At 54.2% G+C, this 17,437-nt stretch overlaps 1 protein-coding gene across 1 annotated transcript in view; it reads right to left on the bottom strand.

Annotated features, from left to right (window-relative positions):
• MYOM2 (myomesin 2) overlaps positions 1-17,437 on the bottom strand; it is a 78,175-nt gene that overhangs the window by 6,571 nt on the left and 54,167 nt on the right. Inside the window, exons 23-31 of the mRNA XM_079142928.1 lie at positions 15,328-15,372; positions 14,762-14,898; positions 9,442-9,586; positions 9,271-9,330; positions 8,324-8,391; positions 5,158-5,271; positions 4,908-4,995; positions 4,364-4,402; positions 2,762-2,867 (exon numbers count right to left, since the gene is read on the bottom strand). Coding sequence (XP_078999054.1) covers positions 2,762-2,867; positions 4,364-4,402; positions 4,908-4,995; positions 5,158-5,271; positions 8,324-8,391; positions 9,271-9,330; positions 9,442-9,586; positions 14,762-14,898; positions 15,328-15,372 — 802 coding nt within the window. The remainder of the gene's footprint in view (positions 1-2,761; positions 2,868-4,363; positions 4,403-4,907; positions 4,996-5,157; positions 5,272-8,323; positions 8,392-9,270; positions 9,331-9,441; positions 9,587-14,761; positions 14,899-15,327; positions 15,373-17,437) is intronic.

Genomic DNA, 17,437 nt, shown 5'->3' with positions numbered 1-17,437 from the left:
GGCGCCTTCCCCTCCGCCACTCTCCTTCCACGAATGTGGCCAAGCCCACAACGAGGCATGGCTCTGCCGCTTTCCCACAGACAGACTGAGCCCTCGCAGGGGACGCTCACAATGTGGGGCCACGGCCACGCTCCACAGGGCAAGGCACCCACGTGGAGGAGGCCAGGCGAGGAGAGAGGACCAGGGGCTTCCTGGAGAGCCACCTCCAGTGGGGCTGAAGGGCATGAGTGTGGACAGCAGAGCCCCCGCAGGAGGAAGCTCAGGGGGCTGCAGGGGCCAGGCCAGGAGGCAGCTCCTGGGCTTCTGCCTGACCTCAGGGAATTGGCTCCAGACAAGGAACAGGCCTCTGAACCCCTGCATAACAGGGACGAGGTAGCACCCACCTCCCGGGGCTGATAGGAGCTCAGTGGGTCAGGCCCACTGTCTGTCACAGAGTGGTCATTCAAGGCACAGTGGACGTCTCCCTTTCCTTCATTAGTGCCCCATACCAGAAAGGGTGGGAAATCTCACTAGACAATCCCAGGGAGTCTCTCTGCAGACCACAGACCCTGCAGGCAGCCCACCAAAGCCTCATTAAGGATAGCCCAGGCCTGGTAGCCCTACATAGTGCCCTCTTCCTGCGTTGCTACCTAATGGCTCTTCTGATAGCCAAGCAGAGTGTCTACTTTCAGTGGCCAAGCCTTGCATCAGCAACAGACTACAACCACAGAACAGCTGAATGAAGTTCAGAGTTGTTCCACAAACAGTAAAGTGTACCTCAGAGTACATTGCTTTCAGCTTACACCACAACTTGAGGTCCAAGGGTCACACTGTGGTTATAAAACTCAAGCTCAAGCTCAAGAAGTGCCCGCTTTACTGTGTAACAAATCCCATTTGGAGAAAAGCAAACAGAAATAATGCCACTTTAACACGTTGGGAATTGGCAGTCATTCCTGCCAGTGGTGCCTATGACTCTTCATCAGGTGCTGCGGTGGTGGCTCAGGTCTGAGCACTGTGCCCCTGTCTGTCTGCAATCAACGCCCTCAGGAGTCTCGCTGCCACTCAAGAGAGCCGGGTGGGAATTGCACACTTGCACTCGATTTCTGCTCTTCACTTACTACTTGTGTGACCTTGGACAAAATGACGTATGTCTCTCACTAGACCTCAACTTCCTCATCTCTAACACGGGGCATCAACACCCCAGTCACAGGGCACCCGTGAGCATCGCGTGAAGTGACGTGAGCTGGAGCTGAGGTCACACATCCACACAGCTGTGCGTGCTCATGCAGGAGTGTGTGGGCATGGGTGGTCTCTGAGCCCCCAGGCCCAGCACAGAGCAGCCAGACGAAGCCGAAGGGGTGCACCTTCCCAGGCCTGGACACGCCACAGCTGGACACACACAGTCAGATGCAGGACACAAGCTGCACCTGTATCTGGCTCTCCATGAGACACACTGCCATAAAAAGAAGGCTCGGGAGGCTGAGGCAGGAGGATCCAAATTCAAAGCCAGCCTCAGCAACTTAGCAAAGCCCTAAGCAACTTAACAAGACCCTGTCTCAAAATAAAAAATTACAATACAGGCTGGGAATGTGACTCAGTTGTTAAGCACCTCTGCATTCAATTCCTTGAATGAAGAAAAGAAGGAAGCACAGAGAAGGGTGATGGATCCTGGGCTCAGGGGGTTTGACTCAGCTGGAAACAGATTCACTGCCTTAACAAATAAGTCCCATAAACAAGTAATCACAAAGTGTACGGAGTGTTAGTCCCCTGCCTCCGATACACCTTTCTACCAAGATCCTCCACACGGATCTGGGCCGAGTCCACCACACTGGCTTTCACACTCAAAAGCCCAGCAGTGCCAGCTCCATGCGGAGCCGCCAAGCTCTGAGGGCTGCACCACCCCTGCTAAGCACAGCGTCCCAGGCAAGGCATGGTGCGCCAAATTCAACAGAAAAGCACAGGAATGCGGATCCTCCTAGAACTACAATTTGCTCACAGCTAGACCCACCCAGACAAAATAATATTTTTTAAACTGAGATGTCATGACCACTGTTTCCCTTCTGAAATCCAGATGAGGCAAATGCAATGTCTAAAGGCACAGCGTGGACACCTAGACAGTCAACGAGAGCATGAGATCGGGACAGCCTGGAGACACAGCCCTCGGACAGCCCTGGCCTCTGGTTACGGAGGGGCAGTAGGCCAGTGGTGGCTCCATCAGCCCCTCCTCAGCCCTCCCATCAGCAGCTGTGTGCTCGGGACGGTGATCCTGGCACAAAGACCCTGGGACTTCAGTGCCATCTGGCTGCTCTCAGGTGCAAGCCTGCAGCTCAGATCTGAGGGCCACGACCCAGTGCAGGGACCCCTGTGTACGGCTGAGGGACGTCCACACAGTTGCTTTATCGGTGACGGGACCCCGAGGAGCTGGGCATGGACCGTGCTGCTCACGCCTGCTCCACGGTCTCAGCTTCCGGGCATGTTCGGGCCGAGCGTGTCGACGGGGGCCTGCTGGGAACCTGCGGCCTGGCTTCCAGGAGGCGCTCTGTCTTACCTCCCTGCCCACCCAGGCGAGGCACAGCAGGAGCGCCCTGGACACGAGGAAACTCCCAGCACTGCGGGCGTTCCTCCTCTTCCTTCACAGACCCTCCCCAAGGCCAGCTCGGCCCCCACCCCAGCCCAGGGCTGCCACGATGGCTCAGAACTGAAGTCGCGCCCGTCCCGGCAATGCTGTGCAGAGCCCCTTCCTGACCACACGCCTGGGCCACAGTGCCGCCCACACACTCACTTGTGGTACCAGTTGACCTTCATTTCCTCCGTGAAGTACTTCATGAAGCACTGGAGCCGGATCCCCTCCGGGGTGCACAGTATCTTCAGTGGAGAGGCGGACGCTCCTGAGATGACAGGACCACACGGATCTCAGGGAAGCGGCGTGGGCCATCCACGGCGGCAGGCTGGGGGTGTTCTATGCAGAACACTCTGAATATTCTAAATGTGTGTCACATGAATTCCCTCCATTTGCCAATAGTGAGGAGGGGAGAAGCACCTTGCCGAGCCTCCTCACACACTGCTGTAACCACACATCTTACCTTTGCTGCCGACCCACCCACGCTCCGGCGAGGGAATGCCCTAGTCTGTGCAAACCTCCTCCGCTCTGTTTTCATGACTCTCGACTTCCCCAGGCAGCTCCCAGGTGCCCCGCTCCTGTCCTGCACTCGCCCTGCTCAGGCCCTGCCCATTCTGATTCCCGACACCCGGCGGGGTCCACCTGCACCCCCACCCTCTCGACTGAGTGGTGGAGTCTGCAGCCAGAGGCTCGTGGGCCTCATTCCCGTGTGGCATTTGCTCATTGGATGAGCAGTTGTCAGGCCAGAACGATTTGAAAAGCCCTTTGCTAAACACCCAGGGCTTTAGAAGAATCGGCATCTGCCCCAGCTGCTTATCTTCAGAGGAAGAGTCGGAGCGGCTCGAACCACAGCGTAGCATGGAGAACCTGCTCCCGCTGGTCGGAGCTTACACGTGTGGAAAGTCAGCCAAGGGGTGATGGGCGTCGAGGAGGTGGAGGGTTAGGGCCATGCTCCACCCCCAGAAATCCCCGGGCAAGTGGACAGAAGGAAAATCTAAGCACCACCCCCAATGGCCCTCGAGCAGCCTGTGCCCTGTGTGAATGAGAAGCTTCCGGAGAGGGCAAGGAGAGGCTGCCTCCCACCAGCCTGGCCTGCCTCACAGACTGGGGTGTGAAAATGAAGATCACGGGTCGGTGAACAACCAGAGTAGGCTTCGAGATGCAGTGTGAACAAGACAATCTCACAAGAATCCCAGACAGTGTGAGACTGCAGCGGACCTGGTGCGTAGCCGCGGGCTTCGCTGGGGTCCTGGCTGAGCATGCAGATCAACCACCTGACTGCCTGGGTCTCAGTTACTTGATCAGAAAACACAAACTATGTACTCTCTAAGGAGCCTACAGTAGTAGAATTATATAACTGTCAGCATAAAGCACCATGCAAATATATTATGATTGAATTATTAACCCATATTTTTGCTATCACAGTTTCCATGGAAGGGCACTTCAAGAGAATTTATTTGCAAAGCTAAAATTAGTTTGATGCATGTGACACAAAGTCAGAGTTTGAAAAATTCATTATTGCTATTCATCATTTCAAATAAAGATGCTGATAACAAATTGGGATAAAGCAATTGTCCAGATTAACCAAAGGCATATTGGAAGAGGTGATAAGGTCCAGCCTGGGTTTTTAAAAACAGACTGAAGGGAGCACCACGGGAGCTGAGGAGCACTGGGGCCCTCAAGCTTCATCCCCGAGCAGCACACGCCCCCACAGGAGAGAGAGCTTAGCATGCAAAGCGACTCTAAAAGTGCGCACTTGCTTACCACAGACCCGACTCATGGCCAAGATCATGTCCTCATACACTGGAAGGGAGGAGGGAGAGCACCGTGACCACACGTCATCTCCACAGAAAGCAGCCCCTCCCACACCGCATCAGACACCAGAGACCATGCCGCTCATCGGAGAGACGAAGTGTCAAAATAGCAGTATTTGCCAATGAAGGCTCACGTGGGCCGTGAATCCGTCCAGCCCGTTTTCTTTTCAAACATGGGGCAGGAACGCTCTGTTCAACATGAACCTGGCTCTAGATCTAACTGACTCTCCATCACAGCTGCCAGCACCCCACTCTGCTGAGGGTGGGAGGGGCTGGCTTCCGGTGAAGGACCGCTGACCAGTCCCCTAAGCGCAGGGGACCCGCCCGTTTCCCTGAAACTCCCCAGCAGCTCTCAATGCAACGGAAGCAGGAACAGGTTTCCTTCTAGGCCCACTGCTGCAGAGACAGTGTGGGCAGCAGCAGGACACAGCTGCGCTTGCCAGCACCGTTGTCCTGGGGGCAGGATGGTCCCAGCCAGGACGGGGCTCCTTTACCTTTGCCAGCTATGTCAAGGGTAGACACGTCTTGACCTCTGTCATCTTTCAAGGTCGCCTTGTATTCCCCGTGGTCCTTCTTGGACAACTACGAATGAAGCACACCCACATTCACGCACCGTCAATACCGGGGCATGGAATGTAGCAGATGCCAACCATTTTCCTGCAGACCATGGGGCTTCAGGATGTGCACCGGAAGACTCTCAGGAAGTCCTAAGTTGCTCTCTTCTGTTTACCTAACACACAGTACCTTTGGGATGAGCAGCTCGCAGACCCCTTTCTCCAGATCGGGCAACGTCTCAGTTTCGTACAGAACATCGTCCTTGAGCCACTTGAAAACTGTTTCCTTCTTGGTGTTTGCAACCTGCGAAACAGAAGTCCTTAAGGGTAGCACATGCATCACCCTGGCTGGTCAAAAGACCTGCAGACTGTGAATCACAGGTCTTACACACACACACACACTCGTGCTCTCAGACGCCTTCCTCCTCTTGGGACCCGCACGTGTGAGGCCAGTGCTTGGCCACTGAGCTACGCCCAGCCCACTACTTCTCAGGGCAATACTTTCCTAAATTCCCACCCCACAGATGCACCCAGGAAGAGTCATCCCATCACTCGGGACCATGAATCAGACCTTTTGGTTCACGTGAAATGCCTCTAATGAGGACAAGTCATTAGCGATGTGCCTTACTTAAAGGCAGCTCGGCTGTCCTGGAGGCCTTGAAACTGCTCAGTGGCTGCTGCTGGCAGGGGGACGCTCCAGGTGCGGCCATGCAGAGGGACTGGGCGGGGGCCGGGAGCTGGCTTGGTGGAGCCCAGGCACGGGCACTCTGGATACGGCTCTGGACTGGGCGGTGGGGAGCACAGTGCTGTTTCTGGGTAGGGAACATGGGCTCTGCTCTGCCCAAGGCTGGCAGCTGTGTCCCTGACCCTGGTGGACCAGGACAGGATGGCAAGGATGTGACCACAGGTGCTTAGGACACCTGACTGGTCTGACTGAGCCGCCATGCAGCGCGCCGCAGGGTCCCACAGCAGGCGTGGCCACTGCGTCATCGACCGCAACGCCAAAATACAGTCCCCATAAAGCAGGGGTTCTGCCCGCCCAGTCACCGAGTGGGGAGCCAGCCTGTCACGGAGAAGTCATTCCCCAGCGTCTGAGGAACACATGGGGACAAGCACCCAGGGGCCTGGGAAGCAGGACCTCCCTAAAATGTCAGGACCTTGGTGTTCGCACCCACGGTGGATGGAGGCGCAGGTCTAGGGGTCAAGGCCTCCCTCCTGGCTTGGCACTGCCCTCTCTGTGCCCCCTGCAGTGGTGCCCATCATCACGGTCACTCACAGCCTCAAGTCAGTGCTGTCTCCCCTCAGCTGTTCAAACGTTTTAAATTGTTGGTCTTTGAGTGTGAAGTAAAGGTCTTTCCAACGGCCTTCAGCTTGAAACACATTCTCAATTAATTCACTTTCCTATTGGTTCTTACCCCCGAATGGCCCTTGCTGTCCTCTGAACACCTGCAGCTCCTCTCCTGCCTGTTAAATCTGGGCGGCCGCAGGTGCATGCGGCCGAAGGCAGACAGGGCCTCAGTGCTCTTGGGTGACTGGTAGCACACCTATCGTGGCTCCTGAGCTGAGCGCTCTCCAGTTACCCCTCCTGCTGTGGGAAAACTTCTAACAGATCCTCTTCAGCTTATGATGCAAGTTTCTCTTGATTCTTTAAAAAATGTTTTTCTGTGAAGTCATAACATGACTATATCTGCACATAAATTAGCCTCCCCATAACATAAATAAACATAAATAAAGTTTAAAATAGCCACCTGCCACAGTATCATTAATAAAAAAAGAAAAGGTGGAAGACTGGTCCACAGAATCTCAGGATTGACAGATACGTGGTATGTAAAGTCAGTGCATTAAATTGCAAAAATACTCAAATCGCAAGCAGTATTTATTTAGTTTCTCCAACATCTGAGTTTAAAGGTTTGTAAAGGCTTCAGTCAGGGTCATAGGGTAGTTTTAAATATCTGCAAAGGGTAACACACCACTTAGATGACATCAGAGTCCCCAGGGAAGCAGAACTCATTTCTGCTGCTGCCCACAGGGTGTGCATGTCCCTGGGTTCCCCAGCAGTCAGAAGAGCAGAGCCAGCGTACCGAGCACCTGCCTCACGTGTGCTAAGCTGCCTGATACCCAGGGATGGGGTATGCATGTCCCTGGGTTCCCCAGCAGTCAGAAGAGCAAAGCCAGTGTACCGAGCACCTGCCTCATGTGTGCTAAGCCGCCTGCTACCCAGCGGACTGACTCTGTGACGCTGGCGTCTAAGAGGTGCACACCTCTCCACACAGGGTCATCACTGAGAAAACTGCTGTTTTACCAGCATGAAGAGCTAAGTAAACAGCCACCCTTGGTCATCCAGGGCATCTTTCCCTTAACCACCCATCGTGCTCTCCACGTGTGAGTGAGTCCTGCTGAAGCAGCTCTCTTGTCGTTCTTTACAAGCAAACTCCTTTTACAAGTGTTCCTGCACATCTGTAATCCCAGTGGCTCCAGAGGCAAGGTCCTAGCAACTTAGTGAGACCCTGTCTCAAAATATAAAATAAAACTGTCTGGGGATGTAGCCAGGGTTCGAGCTTCAGTACCAAAAGAAAAAAAATGAGTTCTTGTCTTTGAATCTTCTTATTAAACATATTAGTGCAAGAAATTCACTACAAAAAAACTATGTATTTTTCCATAATTAGCATATGATAACCTTAAGCCTATTAAACATCAAAGCTCTAGGCCTGTGTCTGGCCCCTCCAGCCTCCCAGCCTCACGTCTGGGCGTTGCATAGAACACGTGTACTCCTAGTCTCCCTCTGAGGCCTCTGGGTACCGGCAGCTCCTATCCCTGGGCTTGTGGGCCACCCTCACCCGCTGGAGTCCTTCCCTTGCTAGAGCCCCGTGCTCTTGTCTCCCAGCCCCTCAGACTGTAAGTAGTTAGGAGAGAGACCATGCACGACTGACCGCTTATCCAGCACGGTCCCAGCACAGTGGCAATCACTTAGCCAGCGAATAAATCACCTGCTAAGGTTTTTTGCTGAAAATACAACCTCACCAAAATTAAAGCAGATTAACTGCTGAGTCATTAAACTTGAGAAGCACCATGTTCCCAAACGTGCCCGGGGTTTCCTGGTGAAGTTCCAAGAGCAGTCCACGACAGGTAGACTCCACGGGGACTCTCACAAGCTCACCTGCCAAACCTTAAGTACTCACCCCCTGGAATCGTCTCTATCTCACAAGAAGGAAGCAAGCCCTGGAAGCCGGAGTGGGAAAAGGCCACCAGAACAGAGCCACCCTCCGCACACCTGAGCCAGCCCACACATCCAACCCTCGACCTCTGGAGAGACCAGGAGCAGCGCCCCCGCACTCCGCCTCAGAGGGGCTTCTCACCTTACAGACCAGCCGGACCTCGCATTCCTCCGTCACATTCCAGTGCAAGTACTCAGCAAAGTGAGGGCCTGGGTGGAAAGAGGTGAAGGGCTCGAGTCCACGGATCAGTACAAATCGTGTGACACACGCACAGTGTGTGTCTATAGCTTTTTTTAAAACAGCTTTTCAACACTTCTGTGCACTATGAAACTGAGGTGCTGTGCATGGCCCCAAAGTCAACACAGCTAACAGCTTGACCTAACGATTTCATTATGCATGTTTTATTTGTGTAGCTCATGAAATTAAGGACAGGTTATATATATTTTAAAAAGTCTCTATCACTTTTATTTAAAATAAATGTAGAAGTCATACACTAACAATACCTTTGTCCCATTCGACACAAAAATGCAAAGCAGATTCAGAAAGCATGAGGCGAGCAACTTCTTTCATTCAAACACATCCTACACACTTAAAAGGCCACTAGAGAAGCAGAGCCAGAAGAGGACAGGCCCCTTCCCTGTGAAGGGCAGTTACAGAAGTCCACCTGACTGCTGACTGGTCAGAGGGTGGCCCCAGGTGACAGGGGGACACCGTGTGGGAAGCCAGGGGCCATGGAGAGGAAGGGCACACATCTCACACTGTGTGGAGTGACCAACGTGTGCTAAGCCAAGGGTTGTCCGGCAAGGACAGCGTGCAAAAGAGACCAGTCAGCAAGTTGGCTCAGAGACTGGCCAGATGGACACTTTCCTCCACGAGGGCTGTGACAGGAACAGGAACACGAGTCCTGGGCTTTTCAAGTTAGAAGAAAAAAGTACAGGCGGGGTGCACCCAGGGTGGAAGGACAGAGAAGAAGCCAGGTCTCTTCAGCTAAGAAAGGGCTTTGCCACGGAAGAGGCAGAGTCCTGACAGGGACAACTGCTCAAACCCCCGGACTCTGCTCCAGGCTGGGAACAGGGCAAGCTGCTTACCTTGCTTCCTGAGAAACTCCTTCCTCTGAAATTCAGCCTCTTCTAGCACAGTCCTGAAAGCTAAATTCAATATCCAAGAGAGAGAGATGAAATACGTTTGCTTTTCAGTAGTGGAAGAATTTTCTTTGAATTATGTTTCATAGACATGTAGAAATAGCCACCATAGCATACCATCTCCAATAAGAACCAGGGAAGACTGGTTTTTGGCTTTTCCGTCCTGAATCTGCACAGTGTAGGTGCCTTCATTCTCAATGGTGAATCGATCCATCACCATCTCAATAATTCCAGTTGATTTGTCACATTTAATTCTGTGTGTCTGGAAGTAAAGGGACAGGGAATCCCTCTGGCTTCCTCCCTCCACTTAAGAGTCACATTGGCTGCTGTGTCTCAGGGGCTCAGGCTACAGAGTTTCACAGAATGAAATTTCATCAGCTAAACCCCTGGGTGGGCCAAGGATCAAAGAGCATGAGCTTGCATCCTGACAGAGCCCAGGGCCCACGGGGGCATTCCTGGGAGTACCAGCCCCTGCACACACGCGCAGCAACTCCCGTACCCAGGGACAAGCGTCTGCGCAACACACACTCCAACAGAGAGGGAAGAATGGGAGCGATGAAGAAAGCCCTCGCAGAGCTGCGACTGCTTGGCCCTCAGCACTGAGGTCCTCGGCCCTGGGACGCAGAGCCGCAGCCTCCCCAGCGCTGGGCATGTGGATGCAGCAGCCTCAGCTGAGCACAGACTCAGCACAGCAGGCTTGGGACCTGGCCACCTGACGTCACCCAGCGCGCTCCGGACAGCTCTGCCTCCCTGCCGCCCTCGTCCCTGTAGAGGAGCTGGAGGGTGCTCAGCTCGCCTTTCCCAGTGCAGCCCGGCCCCAGCTCCTGAGCCGCACTACCTGTTTCCCAACCGCAGCCTGGCGGCTCTCCAGCTCTTGCCAGGGAGCCCCACTCCTTGCAACTGTCCCCAGGGGAGACGCTCCAGGTGCCCTCGGGTGAGGCTGGGTGACCTCCTGCAGGGTCTCTGCCCTGTCCTTGCTGACTCACTAGCCACAGGTCCTCGAGAAGCAGGCACCTCTCACTTATCTCAGGAACCTCTCCCAGCACCCAGCACTGCACCCAGCCAGCAAAGTCATCAAGTTAAAGTAGCGTCATATGAGGCAGCCAGGCGACACGGAGAGGCAGCTGGCTCTACCCCCTGTGGCCTCAGGCAGCCTCACCTGACCCTGGAGTCGCTGACCATGGGGCTCCCTTCAGGGACGTCCTTATCCCTTGAGCCTTCCCACCATCTGCACTGGCCCTGCCCCTGCAGAATGAAGCGGCTCCTTCCACGTGCCCGGCTGGGACAATCGAGCACATTAGGAAGAGCCAGGCATGACGCTGGCCTCAGGGATATGCGCTGACAGGAAGACACACAGGCGCAACATCACACCGCTCAGAGGGGACAAGGACAGGAGAGGGGTGGCTGTGGGGAGACCCGAGAGTCTCCTGGGGGGCAGCCCCAGGACCTCCTTCCTCAGCCCTCACTGCTGTGACACCTCCCTTCCTTGCACAGCCACCCTGCTCCCCAGCACCGTCACCAGACCAGCGTGCCTGAGCACACAGCCATGTGGGGGCCCCTGTGGTGATCTGCATGCCAGCAGCATTCCCACACCTCACCATTCTCTGAGACGCTGCCCTCTCGCTGTGAGATGAGCCGGCAGACCCCGAAGGGTTGAGGGTTGCTAATGCACTGGGTTTGGTTCCGCCTTGGATGACAGGGGTCGTGGAGAAAAAGCCACATCCAAATGAATGCCCAGCTGGCATCAGGTGCAGCTGGAACCTGGGGGATCTCTCCTTCGACAGGAAGGGCTCAGAGCGCGTCTGTAAGTCACAGCAAGACTGCCTCCTCCAGCTTGACCTCCCCACGCCCTGGAGTCCTGAGTTAACCACAGGCCATATTCTATTAAGGACACTTCCTACAAATCATCATGGACCTTTCAAATGGAGCCCTGATGGAATTTCAGACCTCGCAGACTGGGTCCTGATTTCAGGCATGAACGTGGGAGGGCCTCAGCACAAGAGGAACAGAATAAGCTCCTACCATCCTGTGGCGGCCCACAGGCCTCCCACCCCACCTTGGGATCCCAGAAGGAATTCCTACCTGCCCCGTGTGTCTATTTCCACAATGTCCCTCTTTTTCACAAGGTGGCTCCTGTTTTTATATCCAAGTGCCAGTGTCACAGAGAACACAGGCAGGAATGTGCACAAACCAGCAACCTCGTCCAGGATTTCTCTCTCTCTGGGCCAAAGCATTCACCTCTCAGCTGCTCTGGGGACTGCCTGAACCCAAGGTGGGTCTCCCAGTCCTCTCTACCATCCAGCGGTATTTCCCAAGATTTCCAAGTGGTATTTCCTGGTGCTACTGCATTCCTGGCTCAGGACCAGGTGGCCTGGGTCTTCTCTTAGCCCAGACCCCTTGAATCTACTCTGTAAGGCCCATGCCAACGGTCCCCTGCTCTTGAAATCGGCCCTAACTTCTCCAGTCTCTCCAAGTCTCTGCTCTTCCTGACAGGATTCCTGTGCTGATCCCTGTGCACACTCGCAACGCTGAGACTCCTTTCCCTCCAACGGAAGTCACACTTCCTGACCCTCTGGGAGTCCCTGGGAGGGCATGGACTGGGTGGCGCCTGTCCACCTCAATGTTCTGTTGGCAATAGCAGAAAGCCACTGTGTTCTGCTCACAGTGGTGAGCAGAACATTTCCTGGCACCCTGGGGCACCCCAGTCCTGCACGGCTAACTGCAATGCTGCTCTTCCTGAAAATCTGAAACATGCCTTGGGTTAAAGAGTAAAGCCTGCCCTGCTCCCACCTTCATGAAACCCCAGATCACCTTTACAGTGAGACATTCCAATATGCCAGTATTTAAATCACGACGTGTGTTGGCGAGCACTGACGTCTTCTAAGTGTGACCTGCAAGGGGACTCGGTGCTGCTCACGTGATGGAGGGACATGGCCCCACACTGCTCCAGGACAGCCCGAGGAATGAATGAAGGACAAAGCACAGCAGAACACTGTGTCAAGACCACGTGGGAGCAGGAGAGCCCTGCGGGGGCCCCACCAGGGCCTGGAGTTAGCATCTGGTCTGAGTGTTAGGTCGGAACTTGGGCGACTGTAGGAGGGAGAGCGGGACAACTGAGACAAAGGGCAGCGCGCCAGACGGAGACCAATCAGACAGACAAGAAAACTGCACTGACCCTAACTCCACCTGCTGACCCTTAACTCCCCTAACTCCACCCGTCACTCAGCAGGCCCCCCGCCCATTCCAGCCTATAAAGACCCTGGGCAGCCAGGGCCATGCACGATTTTCTCCGGCTCCCTACCTGACCTGTACCCCAGGGAGCTGGGAATTTCACCTGAGAGCCAAATTCCAATAAAGCTTGCTTCAACCACTTTCTGCCCAATTTTATTTGGCCACTAGCCGTGCCCCCGAGCTTACACTGAGTACTGACTTCAATATCAAGAACAAACATCAAGTTGACCTGACAAGGGCCCTGTCCTGATTCGCTTGACGCCCAGCCTGCTTTGGAAATCCGCATGTGGAGGACAATGGTAATTATGCCCCTAGCTCTGATCAGTACAAAGGCAGGATTCTCACCAGGCAGATGCGCAGCAGTACCTGGGCTTTCCTGCACTGCAGTATCTGGGCAAACTGCAGAAAATAATTAGGTTCTTGCTACTGCCACTGACAGCAGATGAAGTTCAATGATTTTGCACGTGCCAAAGACCCAGGCTTTTATGTGACTTGTACAAAACGGCATCAGTTTTCAAGGGTAAAGGCCTCCACGTTCCAAAGAGTAGCCGCTTTGAAAGCCAGCTCTCTACAGCAGGTAGGAAACGCTCACCAAAAGATGTTCTGCAAATGAAGTGCAATTACACTGAGCTCCATTTCATTTCGTGGTGTGATCTCTGCTCAGAGAAGCACTGCTCCAGCCACACTGACCAGGCAGGGCCGCCTGCAGATGGCATCTGTACTGCTGGCTTTTCTGCAGCCCCAAGAATCTACGTGCTCTCTACTTTGCACCAACTCTCCCACCACCCAAGTCCTGAGTCTGCTGTGATTCCCTTGGGACACACTGAACAGATTAAGTGACAAGGAAAAGCTCGTGATCCTCATGCATGTGAGATTTCTATCTGGTGGCCTGCAGTTGACCGCCCTGGCTTTGCTGAAGAGGAGGTCATTTGGGAGAAGAGAACCAGACTGCCCACGTGGCCTGGCGACTCCTGCGCCTCAGGTGTGAACAGGAAGGTGGGAACTGGGTAGGCCGGCCGAGTGCATCAGTGACACTGCGCTTGGGTCACGGGAAGAGAGGCAGAAGAGCTCAGGGTGGTGGGATCTGAGAGGCACCAACCCACCACTGAACTACACGGACCCTACCAATAGGTGGTCCTCTGACTGGGTGCTCTGGTGTGCTGTATCAGCAAGAGGAAGCGTGTCTCCAGGACCAACCCCTCTCAGAGCACAGGACTCCCAGGAGGGCCTAGGGTAATGGCGAGATTCATCTTAGCAATTAAAGATACGGAGCTGGGTAACTAAGCCAGGGCTGGATACAGAGTAAACCAAGGACACGCCCTAAAGACGGGAGGGTTCCCTCCCCTCCCCTTTCCAGACAGCTGGCTTTCAGGGAACCTAATTGGCACTTTCGCTCCCACCTTTTGGATTGTAAAGGACTTGGCTTAGGATCTAGCTTCTTTCCTTTGAAGTGTAAATGCCCCAGTGAAGGCTCACTTGTGAGAGAAGCCAGTTTCCCTTACAGCGTTGCTTCTAGAAACACACTTCCACTTGGAAACTGTTACACACGATCATATCCCATTGGTTTTTGAAACCTTGTGCACAGCCATGTATCATTTCAAACTGGAAAATCTATGACACTAGACAGCCTATAAATGTTGTAAAAATCTGACAAGGGGCGCTCAGAACCTGGAGTGCTGATTTCCTCTGGGCCGCAGCGTAAGGTGAAGTTCGGCTTCTCCCGCTCTTTAGTGCCCGGGGCCGCTTCTTGCCTGATTCCCACACACTACAATTGGGCAACGGTTCCGTGGCATTCCTGATATTCCACTGCTCCCTTGCCAGATCAGACGTCCCACAGTCAGGCAGTCGGGATGCTCCTCAGCATAGGGCACAAGATCCAAGCCCCCCAAGGCCTTCATCAGGAATAAGCTTATTTGTCATGGACTTTTCCCCCAGGAAGGGGAACTTCTCCATAAAACTGAGCTCCGCATCTCTAAAACATCATCTGTCATTTTTTAATTCCAACAGGCTTGGGTTTCAAAGGCTGCTGAGGCCTCACCCGCCCGGAGCGACCTCTGAACCTGGCACTCGCCATCTTCACCCTCCCATCAACCCCCCACCCTGGTTCTCAGAGGTCAAGTCCAGGGAACACACACGGAAGGCTGCCCTGCAGCAGCGGACCTGCCCGCCAGGCCCACACAGCAGCAGCCTGCTCCCGGGAACCCACCTCGCTGTCGGAGACTTCTCTGTCATTAATGACAAATCGGAAGCTGGCATCTGGAGATAACTGCTCAGCCTGGAGCCAGAAGCGAACCTGGCCCTTATCAAAAATCTCATAAGCTAATTCTGATTTCAGAGGAATCGCTGCAGAAGAAAAGAAACCTCAGGTCAATGCCAAGTCCTGGTGAGAGAGACCCACTGCCTGTCACAGGAAGACATCGACCTGAGCTTTGAGCTGGCTTGGGAAGCAAAACCCTGGAGAATTGCACTGTGTAATGGAAACCAGACCTTGAAGATGAGCCCGTAGTGAGCCCGTTGCTGCACTGAAAGCCCCCCACCCTCGGGTTCTGTGAGCGCCTTTAGGATGAGGTCCCCTGCAGCAGCTGCCTGTGTTCCTGCAGGTGATTCGGGAACTGAAGACAGCATTGATAGACACCCTGCTTGCGCCTCTGCACAGTATAAACAGGTGTCTGGTTTGCGCTTAGTGACAAGCCCGCAGGCTGGGCCCTGCTGAGACCATCCTGGCCCTGGGGAGCGGCCCCATGGGTAGTGCAGGGCAGACAGATTACTTACTGGGATTCTTGATCTCATTGCTCAGCGCCATCAAACGTTCAAGCTCTAAAACAAAGAAAACATGTTTTAATTGATCTTGACCTGTGCCTTCAGAAGTCTATAAACAGCAGCAAACAAAAGCAGAGACTCTGCCTCACCAAGATTCACTTCCAAGACTGGAAGATATGTGAACTAAAACAGAGCAGGGTGAAGAAGAGAGCCCCTGCTCACTGCAGTGAACACAGGCGGTGTCCTCGGCGTCTGAAGAACCCACTTGCTGAGGGGCAGGCAGGTCTGCATCTTGGGAGCCAGGGGCTGGGTGGACAGGCAACTCCCAGGGGTCCAGAAGGGTCCTCAGGGAGAGCACAGGGGTCTAACTCCAAGGGAACTCTCCCTAACCTAACCGGGCTGGGGAAGCACTGTCTCCTCCCCTTCCAAAACTTCCTTCTTAGATTTTATTAACAAAAATGTGTGTATCCCCTCAGGTGTCCAGAGCCTGCCTTGGTGCTTTACCATGAGCATGAGAGAGCAGTCACTCAGACCCCACAGGGTGGAGCCACCAAAGCACTGGCCGTGTCTTTATCCTCCTCCCTCCCTTCCTTCCTAGAGTTAGGGTTCAGGAATGAGATGATGGCCACAGAACTGTGTGTGAGCACATTTATTTGAACTGGAAAATGCAATCAGACTTTTCCTGGCAATTGATTTGACTGTGAGGACTGGCTTTCCCATTGGGATTTTTCTGTGGGAAGGTTCATAGACAGAAAGAAGCACACCTGCAAGTCCAAGGTCTTGTCTCACACATAGTTGAGTCTATGCATAATAAAAAAACATGGTGGAAATTTTATCTTTTGCTATGACTTGAAATTAAAATGAAAAATGTCATATGAAAGCTTACAAATGCAGAGGAACACATTCACTCGAGGCTGTGTCTGCATACAGAATTGTTTGAGTCATGGTCAGCAAAGGCAGCGTGGAAGAGCCCCTACCTGTCTGTGTGCTGCACACTGGGGACCCAGAGGGAAGGGGCTGTTCCCCCTCCCCTGCGGCTCTCCGCTGCCTAAGTTCCCCTGGATTCAACCAGCGCAGAGGCAGACCTGGCGTGTGTCTGGCTACTTCCCCCAGCAACTTCCCTGTCCTCCCCTCCATGGCCACGGCTTGAAAATGCCCCCAGTGTTCTTGTGCTGGGGACTTAATCCCACTGCATGGTGTTTGAGAGGTGGGACTGGATTAAAGCAATGTTCCCAGGGGTGGGCTTGGCACAGAGAGTGGGGACTGAACAAAGGAGGACCTGGCTTCTCAGGCGACGCCTTCCACCAGGGATGAGGGGCAGGATGGTCCTCACAGACGCAGGCCCCTGATCTTGGGCTTCCAATCTCCAGAACCATGAGCAAAATAAGATGGTTCACTAGGAATCACCCAGGCTGTCCCCCAGGTGTTCTGTGACGACCAGGAAGCCGCCGATAATGCAGGACTCACTTAATGTGGCTTACAGTACCCAGGGGAGTCTGCACCATGCAAAGAGCTCAGGCGAAGCCGCCTTAAAGACCCACAGGCCCTCAGAGATCCTACGACCCTGCTCTGGGTGCTGCAGAGCCCTCTCCCCATCGCGGACTCCCCACTTCAAAACCCAGGGAGGGGAGGGCTGGGCAGGCGCAGAGCCCCCCGGCAGGGATAAAGAGAGGGAAAAAGGCCCCTGCCTCACGCCTGTGCTGTGAACTGCCAGCAAAAACACTTCCCCTCCCTGGCCACACCAGGCCACCTTCCTTCCACCTCAGTCATTCTCCACGGGCTGCACTCACACCAGGAACGGGTGTGCAGGGCTGGGCTGGGGCTCAGAGGCAGAGTGCTCGCCCAGCACATGTGAGGCACTGGGTTCAATCCTCAGCACCACATAAAAATAGATAAATAAAACAAAGGTGTCCACTTACAACTAAAAAGTATTAAAAAAAAAAAAAGAATGGGTGTGCAAGGCAAGCCCCCATGGCACTGTGCCTCAGAAAGCACCCACTGTGTGCAAGGCGAGCCCCCGTGGCACTGTGCCTCAGAAAGCACCCACTGTGTGCAAGGCGAGCCCCCGTGGCACTGTGCCTCAGAAAGCACCCGCTGTGTGCAAGGCGAGCCCCCGTGGCAC

The sequence above is a fragment of the Sciurus vulgaris genome (genome assembly GCF_902686455.1).
Source record: "Sciurus vulgaris genome assembly, chromosome: 5".
In the NCBI taxonomy this organism is placed as follows: Eukaryota; Metazoa; Chordata; class Mammalia; order Rodentia; family Sciuridae; genus Sciurus; species Sciurus vulgaris.
This window is presented reverse-complemented; position numbering and strand designations above follow the sequence as displayed.